The sequence below is a fragment of the Mytilus edulis genome, chromosome 1 (genome assembly GCF_963676685.1).
Source record: "Mytilus edulis chromosome 1, xbMytEdul2.2, whole genome shotgun sequence".
In the NCBI taxonomy this organism is placed as follows: Eukaryota; Metazoa; Mollusca; class Bivalvia; order Mytilida; family Mytilidae; genus Mytilus; species Mytilus edulis.
This window is the reverse complement of record NC_092344.1, coordinates 18,973,031-18,984,986: the sequence shown is the minus strand read 5'-3', so window position 1 is coordinate 18,984,986 and position 11,956 is coordinate 18,973,031. Positions and strand designations below refer to the sequence as shown.

General features: G+C 32.7%; 1 protein-coding gene across 1 annotated transcript; it reads left to right on the top strand.

The window, feature by feature from the left end:
* The first annotated feature begins 463 nt into the window (after positions 1 to 463).
* Positions 464 to 11,174, top strand: LOC139525866 (uncharacterized). The gene is made up of 2 exons (XM_071321126.1): positions 464 to 579; positions 9,000 to 11,174. The coding sequence occupies exon 2, from the start codon at positions 9,003 to 9,005 to the stop codon at positions 10,653 to 10,655; it is 1,653 nt and encodes a 550-aa protein (XP_071177227.1). The 5' UTR covers positions 464 to 579; positions 9,000 to 9,002; the 3' UTR covers positions 10,656 to 11,174.
* The last annotated feature ends 782 nt before the right edge of the window (positions 11,175 to 11,956 follow it).

Here is an 11,956-nt window from a genome sequence, read left to right as displayed (position 1 = left end):
TGACCTACTGCTTATAGTATCTGAGATACAGATTGACAACGTAATTTTCAATTTTAATCACTGATCCATTGAATGAGGTTGAGGTCAGTTTAACCGTACCTGACGGCCATGGAGACCTGACAAGGAACCAATACAACAACTATTGTAATCCTCTTACTCAAAATAAGTGAACTTTCCAAAAAATATTTTTCAAAGTAGTCAAGGACACTGGGCACATGACAGAATGAAATTACATAACATAAGGTAACTGCATACAAGGTATAAAGCATTCAGGTCAATCCGACATATAAAGCTTTTCACAAATAGTTTACTAAAACTTTATTTAAAAAACATTCTACAAATTTCGCAAGTAATTTAAATTTGATTCAAAAGAGCTCATTCATTTTTAGCATAATCAATGTATTATAATCACTTTTAATAAATGTTTACCTGTGATACCTGGTGATGTAATGTAAACGGCAACCGAATATCTTAGTCAAGTATAACTATGTCTTTCATATCAACTTCCTGATAGACAAACATATGGGAAAATGGAAGAAAACAATACTCAGATGAAGTGACTGTAAGCTAAATCAAAAGGTAAATGGTAAAAAAAAAATACTTGTGTTTATACTTTTGACAATGTTTTAAGGGGGATATATAAAAACTTTAAAGTATGATATTTTTTGGTTCGATCATCATCATTAATAAAATTGAAATAGTGAAATATTAAATCACTTTAAGCAGCCAGTATGGTTCAATTTTGTCAAAGTAAGCTAAGAAACATTAATGATAAATTATCCATTTGCAAGTGAATAATTCGCCATCATTGAATTCGTATTCATGTGAACTTCAAATAAAACCCTTAGCTAGATATGGATAACGCATGCATTTTTCTGAGTTCGGTTATTTAAAGGAAAAGAATATCATAATTGAAAGTGAAACAAAGGTAAATCATTTGATTGACTGATTTGATGCACACAATAACATTCTTATACAGGTAAAAACGATGATTCACATACATTTGTAATCTGTAATATGAAAATAAACAGACCTATAAAAATATCAAAATAAATTCATAAAATTAGCGAAATAGGATGATTTTTCAATTGGCACAAATGATACCTCACGGTGGGTATGGTTGTCCTGCGAGAGAACGTACTGTGCTGGTGATTTGGTCCTGACGGGTGCTGGTGGGTCCTGATTCTGTGCTGGTGGGTTTGTTTACATTGTATCAGAACGGCAATAAAACGACTGTTTTGTTGCTTAATTTTTCTCTGATGCGTCATAAGTACCATGCAAAGTATATTACAACAATATAAAATTGCAAAAGTCGTGCAAGTTCGTTAAACGGAATTGTCCTGACGATGTGCTGGTGATAAGAAAAACGGTCCTGGTTCTGTGCTCCTATGTCCTGGTTCTGTGCCTTTATATTTTAGTTAAAAGTGGCAAATATTCAGTCAAGATCATTGATGCTGTACTGTTATTGACTACTAGTAATTAACTGTTGTCTGCTTTCTTGAAATTGACATTGTTATGAATCTGTTTACTGTTATTATGAGAGAAAAAAAAAACCTATTTTTTATTCTTTTTATAATTAACTGTGATTTTATTTATTGGCCTGTTAATGGAACCCTTCGTGCCCCCTTTTAAGATAAGAAAATATGTTTACGATTTTCGGGATTACGATCATTTTGCAAGATCGCCAAAATACGTTGTAATTTATACAATACTTATATAAAGTAGATGATGTTGTATGTTTGTTGTCAATGAACAAATTTCCATAAGAAACCAAAGAAAGTATGTGTTAACAACCATACGTCATTGTACGACCTTCAACAATAACCCATAAAATAAAAATGTAAAAGGTTTTGTATAAAAATGGAGAGCAAAAATATAGAAGAAAGGACTTTCTGAGCGTTTGAATCATATGTCTTTAGCAGCTAAAACACATTTGTTTGTGAAAAATTGAGTGTTGACTATAAGAATGACAATAGTATTGCGGGTTTGTTTGTTTGGTTTTTTTTGGGGGGATGGGGGATAAGTTAGAGCGAGGTTACAGTGAAAGTGTTAAGCTTGGAATAGTTTCCCGTAAGATTTAAAAGTTGTATTTTAAAAGAAAAATGTATCTTACAGCTATTAAGAATCACTTGCTGTATCTGTAAGATTTTTTCAACATATTTTTTTTGTCTGAACGGTTATCAGGTATTTTTTTTCGAAAGTTCGATAGAACACTAAAAAAAATCACTATTTTATGAAAGGGCAGACTAGAATATGTCAGAGAATATGTCAGAGAATGAAGACGAGATAACCTAGAGAACATTAACAAAACTAAGATTTCTTAGCTTTTTCATTTCAAAATTCCAAAATAAATAAATATTTTTGATAAAGAATTACAGGGGAGGAAGTGAACAATGTGTCCTACTTTTCTATATTTAACTATTTTTATGAATAAAAAATCAAATGTGCCTTAATTATGATTGAAAATGAGTAAATGGAAAAACTACCAAACTAAAATACATTTTTATTTTAATATTGGTAATATCACTAAGCTTTTAAGTTTTGTGTGTCAAACACACCATCTCTGTAGTAATGACTCCTTATTAAGATATTTCACATCTCCATTTTTTTTCTGCATTTTTTTATATTGTGAATTCTTAGTATTATTATATTAAAATGTAGACTTAATTTATATTTAAAAAAACTGAATCTAAAGCCAGATAAATCAAACATTTTTGTTTCTATCTATCCGTTTTCAGGACTTTAACAATCAACGTAAACACGCCTGGAAAGTAAAATGCGTACTCGGCTGTCTGTAATCGACCATTTTTAGACACCCTCCTAAAAAACAAGCCGGGGTGGGGGTTCAGAGATGCAAATTAAGTACTTAGATCAATATTTTATATTTTCGTGTATGGTTTATCACCCCTCCTGTGGCCTGTCAATTACGAAAATGTGCAAACTGCAATAGTATCAAAACAGCACAGACAATGAATAATAGAGATATAATTTTGTACATATACATGTATCAAGGGGAAACTTCTTGCAAAGCATTATTATTTATAGTTCATTATTGTATTTAGTAGAAAAAGAGAATTTGGTGAAAATGAAATCACTATTTTTGTAGAAAATTCACAGACCTTTGTACAGAAATTTTTGTTATGTTTAGCATGGGATCAACACAAGGGTACATTATCCTTAAAAATCTATTTAAAAGTATTTGAAACTAACGTTTGCTTTGTTAATTGTGCCTTCAATTTCAAAAATTAAAATATCTCGTAACTTCATACTACCAATTGAGTATAAAACAAGTAAATAAGTTTAAAAAAGAAATTTTTAGATTAAACACCTAGATTTAACTTTAAAAAGTCATAACAGTTTAAAACAATACAAATCTACACACACAAATAACTGGCTTAATTTCAACTGATTTTCAACCCGAATCGCTATAAGATCATATATAAGCTCAACTGTGTCGAGGGATCGTGCGAGGTTCATTTATTGTCTTGGCGTCCGTATTACAATGACCAAATGTTACCAAATGATTTTTTCAAGAGTGAATCTAGGAAAAACAATATTCATCAACAAACCAGACCACTGTCTGTTAAAATGTATTCGAGTTTTTAGTTACAGCCGATTCCATTGAGTATGTAGGCAAATGTTATATCTTTGGTTAGCTTGCTTGTTAGCTAAACCGTGAAGTCATTGTTAGGTAAGGTCTATACCCCCCTTTCGAATTAGCCTGGTCCTACAGACAGAAAGATGTGTCATTTGTCGGACTAGTCTACTCTTAAAGTAGGGTAGTTTACATAACCTAACAATGATTTTTCTGTTCAGCAAGCAAGATGACCAAAGATATTCCCTTTGTCTACACACTCATTGAAATCGGCTTTAATATTGCAAATGTTCAAGCAATTAGGGCAAAACTTACCGAGTAAAAAAAATCAAAATGTCTATCACCTTGCACATTTCAGAAAATTCAGATCAGATAACGAAACTGGGTCCAGCAACATTTATAAGCAATTTAAGATTTTGACCCTCACAGTTTCCATTCACCACAAATATTCTCGTAACAAAGAATCAAATACCAGTTGCAGCCTTTTGTTTATCTATTAATATATGTATACGGATAAAGTTATGAAAGGCAGCAGGGTCACCAGGGTGAGGAGTCCATGTCATCTGAAATAAATGCTAAGCATAGATCTAGAAAGCGGCAGATAATCATGGCATTAAAAAAACTCTCTTCTTTTCGACTTTTTTCGAACAAATTGACACATAAAATGAATTATATAGTATTATGGAATTTTTAACTTGTGTTCAATTCATTGGTTACACCTTTTACTAGGATAACAGTCCTGTCAAGCTGGGTAAAATATTTCAGAAAAGAAGATGGAAATGTGAAAGTTTCCGTGCGTCAGGTGCAACAGCATACGAACAGCTAACATGTCTCGTCAGAGTGGAAGCTAAAAAGTCCACGAAAATTTGATTTAAACCTTTATTCGTTCCAACAAAGATATTGTGATTTTGTTGAGGATTTAACCATCTGCGACAACAAAATTTCTTTTTTTTTTTAGAATTTACAGCTCTTCTATAAATATATGCAAAGCAAACCATTGATTAAATTGCTTGCTATGATTGTTTGGATGTTTGTAAACGACAGGTAAGTAGTCTGTTTACTATATACTACAATTTATTTGGAAAATAAACATTAACTTCAATTCCTGTCAGTTTGTATTTGTCCAATCAAATCCCAGTATGTATTGACACTCCGCCTACCTATTGTTTGAAAACATCCATGCAAACATAGCAAGCAAGTCAATCAAAGTTTTTGTTGCATGCTTTTATAGAAGAGCTGTACTATATAATGCAAGGAAGCGTTTAAGTCTTTCGCCAAAAAATACTATCAATTTCTTTTTGTCCTATGTAAACTTACGTACCATTTCCTTCCATTCATGATCATTAAATTGAACTGTAAAATATTGCTTGGTACCTTCTTAATTCCTTTATGAGTCTTATGTAAACATAATTATGACAATAACTGTTGTGAGAACAAGATTCACTGCACACTTTTAAAGTTCTGCTTCATCAAACATTAAAATGTGAACTTAAGTTTTGAGACTTTTTTAATCTACACGATTGTGATTTTTGTATATGAGAACATGGTTTATCTATTAGTTGAAAATGCGGCTTTGAACTAGCTTTCAGTACCTGCAAGCATTCGTTATTCAATAATGTGTGTCTTTGTGTTATTATTTTATGTAATAAATTGTTGTGTTGGTACACCACTGTAACAATGAAGGAGGAAATGAGGAGGGTTGGTTGGGTGGAAGTGGGGAGGGGTATGCGGAGCGCTAACAAACATGTCTATGCGGCATTGGCTTTGATCATTGTTGAAGCATCAATGTAAGGGGCATTTAAAATATCTTAATAAAACTATTCTTATTTTAGATACTATATATTGTTATCTGATATTGGACGAAAGATGTTGCCCTTTTATGTAATTATTTAATACAAGTTACGATCATTTCAAAACACATATTAAACAGCCAAATGGATGCACAAGAGCTAAAATAGGAGTCATAGATCCTATTGACAACAATTATCTGCCCAATTTTATTGATTTTGTACCATTTGTTTCAAATATGACCAACTTCTTATCCAAAATCACCAGCACCGTATCAGGACCCACCAGCACAATGACAGGACCCACCAGCACAGTATCAGGACATGAATAAATTGAGAAAATGCTAAATGTTAATAAATTGCAATGTTTTTTTCACAAAATAGTTTTGTCGCGTGGATTGCGGTATAGAAAGCGGACTCTATGAGCATTTTTGTTTTATTTTTTCAGTTCGAGATTTTCTGAAAATGAGCATTTCTGTGTTACGCTTACTGAAAAAGTTTAGAGGGTCAACTTTTTAATGGTTTACATATGAACCCATAAGAAACAAAATTGAAAAATCTCAACCGTTTTCTTCCATTTTTTATGAGTGAAAACGTCAAAAATCATTATTTTCGTCTTTGTTTACATTTTTTCATTGATCACCAGCACCCGTCAGGACCAAATCACCAGCACAGTACGTTCTCTCGCAGGACAACCATACCCACCGTGTACCTATAGTTTTTAAAATGAAGTGGCGCAAAAGTAGCATTGGCGCAAATAAGTTGTGGCGCGAATTTGAGTCAAATCGATGAACATGAATTTGACAGCTAGTGCCCCTTTAAAGCCTATATAACTTTATGTCATTAAAAGGTTCATTATACATGTAAAGTTATTGTTGTGAAACATCAGAAAGTTTTTTATTATAAATAATGACACTTACTGACAAAATAAACAAAAAAAATAATTGGGGAATTATGGCAAAGATATTTATTTTACATGAATGTTTTCATTTGTTTTAATCTGTGTAAAATCTTTGGTTTTATTATACTTCCATGGTTTGACCCAGGAGAAGATCCCATTCACATTGCATGTACTCACGAAGGGCAAATTAAGGCCAGACCACTGAGATATTAATACAGTTTCTCATAAACAGACTTAATCAGGGGGGACTTAATGTTGACCAATGAAACTTCAAAATGTGGTCATATGCATATGAACCCTACAAGAAAGCTTTATCATTAGACTGGGATTACGTTCCTAAATACTCCTCCACACCAAGTTTTCTATGCATGTGTACAGTTCAATTTATGTCCATTTATGTTATGAAGAGTGGCACATACAAGGCACAACAACAGACAAACAGTAGTTGGTATTATAAGTTATACTGTTTCTTTAAAAAAAATCAGTGAATCATTAAAATAAGGCCAAGGACTACAGACTTATATTAGACTGTTATATCAGATCTTATTTTAGTTATCTAGTTTTTAACCTTAGATTGAAGTTCTTATTAAAATAGTTGACACCATTGTTGAATCAGCATCTTTACATACTTAGCATCAGTGACTTCTGTTTTTGGGGGGTGATATAAAAAATAGTTAATGTGCTATAATGGTTTACTTTTATAAATAGTGACTTGGATGGAGAGTTGTCTCATTGGCACTTATACCACATCTTCCTTTATCTATTTCATGTCGGCTTAATTTTTACACACACATTTAGATATTCTTAAGTTACTGTATCAATTTAACCTTTGATACTAGAACAAACCCGTGATATCGCGGGTCCGTGAATAAATCAAAGTATATAAATATGCGTAAGCCTTAATTTAGTATTGGTATTGTCATATGATAAAGTCATGCCGATTATAAGATGTACAGTTTTCTCTTCTTTCAAAATCTTTCTGTTTGAACCTGTCGATCTGGAACTATTATTGGTAATATCAATTATTTAAATAAACAAAAGGGCCTGGAATGGAGTATTTTTTAATCAACAGCATTGTCGTATATTGGTTATAAATAAAGTTGCTTTCTTTGATTCGATGTTTTACGTCATGCCGGCTAACAAATTGAAAACTGTACCTATACGCCTTATTCTAAGTCCAGATTTTGAGTATTCGTATTGTCATCTTAGAAAGTCAAACTGATTAAAATACTACAATAGGGAACAATGTGACAATGATTGAATTTAGTAGTGTCAACCCTGAGATTATGACCCGTGTATATAGCAAAAGCATAAATACACCGTTTGGTGGTGCGCCCGTCAGATGGGTAACGTACAGATAAGGTAATAGGTAACATGTGAATATACTAAATTGGTATCGGTATCGGATTCGACCCGGAACTTGTTAATTATTGGCAATATTGATTATATGGAAAACAAAGGCGTCTGAAGTGGTGTAAGTTTTAATCAAGACCATTGTCCTATATTAGCTTTATATAAAGTTGAATTCTTTGATTTGTCGTTTTTACCCCATGATGGCTGATAAATCGAACCTCGTTATTTTAGTATTATAAAAAAAAGCCTAACCACAAAACCAAATTTCTTATATGTATAAGACCAAGAGCCATGACTATAACTGTTCCAGACAATATGAGTATTTAGACTCTACGCGTAAGGTCTGGACCGTATGAGTATACTCGTACGGTCGGACCATACGTGTACGGTCGGACCGTACGAGTACGGCGGACCGTACGAGTATACACACACGGTCGAGTACGAGCTAGACCGTACATGTATTTGGAACATATGGGTTTATTTTAGACAATTTATCAAAAAACTGTTATTGAGTATTAAAAATTAATATTATCACAATCAGATGAATTAAAAAATTACATCAATTGAAATTAAATAATTCTGTACTTAATTGTCTGTTTCAATCCTATGATCTCGGCTCGGTTGACACTTGCTGGCACAAGGAACATTAGATTTCTCACATTTACATGTTTTGTTCATGCATGTTCCTTTGCATTTGTATCTCTTACTTGCAAGAGACAAGCTTGTATGTTTTGCAGCAGTAGCAATGGCATTCTTTCTGTTTTCAAATGTGCATTTTCAATTTTGCGTATCAAAAGTTCTATAGCACTCAAAACATAACAAGAGTTCAATATGCCAAATGATAGTTTGTACAAACTTGCATCCTTACCAATAATATCATCAATCCTACATCCCTGATGCTTTTCTCACAGTAACATAGCTACCTTGTTCAATCTTTGAATTATTTTTCGACACTTTTCTATTATGATATTATTTTTCATTGTACTTTGAACAGATTCTATATAATTTATGTCCAGTTTCTTCCATATTCTGTCGTGATATACAGGAGATTAAATTTTAAATAGTTCAAACATTAAGTTATTATTCCAATTTTAATTGAGTTTTTATATTAATTTGTGATTTCAGTTATGTTGATCTGTATTATACATGTCAAGGCATGGAATAAACTTGACCAACGTCTTATAATCTGACGTACACTCCGACCGTATGCGTATTTTGAAAACGGTCCAAATACTCATATTGTCTGGAACATAAATAAATAACTTAAATACATGTTATATATGTCGGTCATGGCATCCAGTATATCTGTAACATGTAGACTCTGACTATAAGGCTAAATAAATTGCATTTTATATATGTGTAGGTCATGGCAAGCAGTAAACCGATACCCTGTGGACCTTGTCAAGAAGGACAAGTAAAGACGAAAGCTGACATCTGGTGTTACAACTGTGATGAAGGATTATGCTCAACATGTTCAGGTCACCACAAAAGATTCAAAGGAACCCGTGATCACAAAACTGTTGATATGAAAATTTATAAACCATCTATCCAAGCTATCAAAACAGAATGTGACAAACATGGTCAACAGCTCATCTTGTACTGTCCAAGACATGCAATGCCTTGTTGTGATGAATGCATGTCCGAGATTCATTCAAAATGTAGTGGAATAAAAAGTTTCGCAAGTGTGGTGGAGAAAACAATAATTGAAAAATCCAAAGAATCTGTAGAGCGAGAAATCAACTCCATCCTACATATCTTAGATATAATATTAAATAACAAATTAACAAACATCAAAATTGGAGAACAACAATGTGAAGGCATAAAGGAATCAATAGATAAAATACGGATTCGAATGAATAAATATTTAGACTGCATGGAGGAGAAATTCAGCAAAGAAATTGACAATCTCTTGGATACGGAAAAGTCAGCAGCTAAAGATTTTATTTCTGAAGTTAAAGGGAAGAAGAAAACATTAAAAGAAATAAAAGAACATTTGCATACAGTCACAACAAACAGTTCAAAAATATACTCAGTTCTGGGTGTACATCAGATAGAACAACACATATATCAATGTCAACAATATGTTGATGATCTAGAAAACGACGACAGGGCTAAAGAATTTTATATCACAATGACCCAAAATGATGAGATAAAAAATATAGTAGATCAGTTAGGATCATTAAAATCAATAGAAGTAACAGTTGTTAAAACAGAATCAGGTCTGAACAAAGTACCAAAAGTGAGGATGAAAGCAGAAGTAGAATTACAAAAACAATTCGACATAAACAACATGACAATGAATATTCAAGCATCGATAGAAGTCAACATTGGGTATATAAAGGACATGGTTTGTCTGATGGATGGAAAAGTAATAACAGTAGTGGACGAGGATGATAAAGTTGATCTTTTTAATTCTGATGGCAAACTTGAGAAACAATTACCTCTATCTGGTGATGCATGGAATGTTACACAGATTAACCAGAACAATATTGCCATAACTTACCTTAGAGAGACAGCCATTAAGATCTTCAATATGGAGAATGAAACAGTTACTACGGTTATCACATTAGATGAAGTATGCAAAGGTTTATCCTTCTCTAATAACTCTCTGGCTGTTGGTTTGAACGTGAATGATGATCGCGAAATCCGTATTATAGACTTGGGGGGATATATACTGCAGTCAATACAAGTTCAGAGTAAATCATTCCTGGATGACATTGTCTACTGTAATGACAGAGTAATCTTTACTGACTATACTGGTAAAGCAGTAAACTGTTTTGATATATCAGGTAAACAGCTGTGGCAATGTACAAAGGATTTAACATCACCATGGGGACTTTGTACAGATATCTATGGTAATATTTGTGTAGCAGACACCAACTCGGATAGTGTAATAGTGATATCAAAAGATGGAAAGAATAGTAAAGTTCTGATTAGCAAAGAGGATGGACTGGAGGATGGACTGGAGGAGCCAAAGTGTATTTGTTTCAAACGAAATGACTCTTTTGGTTTTATGTGAGATGGCACATACTTGACCAAATACAGTTTATCTTATCAATAGAATTTGAAGAATAAATATTCCATGTAGTGTACAGTATGCAACATATACAACTTATATACACAAAAAATGAAAACTATTAAAGAATTTCAAGCCTTTGCAACCCCAAACAAAGTATCACAAGAGTGAACACGCTGATATATCTTGCCTGCTTTACTTACCATGATTTGTTTTATGTTGACAGTATATTGATTGAATCTCAATAATGGCGCTTCAAAATGTACTGCCGAACTGACTTTAAATAAAGCTAGTACTAACTATGAACACTCTCTCCTGTGTCTAAATATCTATGTCTCTAACGAGAAGTTTAATTCCAAAATTTATGACAAAAGAGATTATTTTTTATTTCCTATTGCTTAATATCAATTTTTAGATGTAGACGGTCCATTGTCACCATCTTATGGTGTTTAGATATCTCAACTTGTTCGATTGTTTGTGTATGTAACAACGTGTTTAATTTCTGTAAATGAAATCTCTGTATTATTGAAAAATTATTAAATAGAAAAAAGAAGATGTGGTATGATTGTCAATGAGACAACTCTCCACAAGAGACCAACATGACAAAGAAATTAACCACTATATGTCACCGTACGGTCTTCAACAATGAACAAAGCCCATACCGCATAATCATAAGGCCCCAAAATGACAATGCAAAACAATTCAAACGAGAAAACTAACGGCCTTATTTATATTAAAAAATGAACATAAAACTAAAATGTAACACATAAACAAACAGCAACAAGGCTCCTGACTTGTGACAGGCTCATACATACATAATGTGGCGGGGTTAAACATGTTAGGGAGATCCCAACCCCCTAACCTGGGACATTGGTTTTACAGTACAACATAAGAACGAACTATAAAAATCAGTTGAAAAAGGCTTAACTCATCAGATGGACAAAAATACAAGTAGACGTGGTCGGGTTATGTACATCCCAACAACAAAAAGACACTAGGAACATATCTGAGAGTACTCGCAGTTAACTGACAGCTAGTTCAAAGCCACTGACAACTAATAAATATATCATGCATCTAAGACTAGATTATCAATCCGTGTACATCCAACATCCAGTGGATTTAGTATAAAGACGTCATAAACAGTCAGAGAAAAACATGACCTTGTGCAATGCGAAGATACAGGGATCGACAGATTGTAGATCCATGAATGTGTATATGTATATAACATACTAGTAATATTTAGTTTGATTTTAATTTATTGATAACAAAATCAATATTTATACCAATAAAAACAATATTCAATG

Bases quoted from the DNA above. Each gene is read 5' to 3' on its own strand.
- LOC139525866 (XM_071321126.1), top strand. From the start codon at position 9,003: ATGGCAAGCAGTAAACCGATACCCTGTGGACCTTGTCAAGAAGGACAA.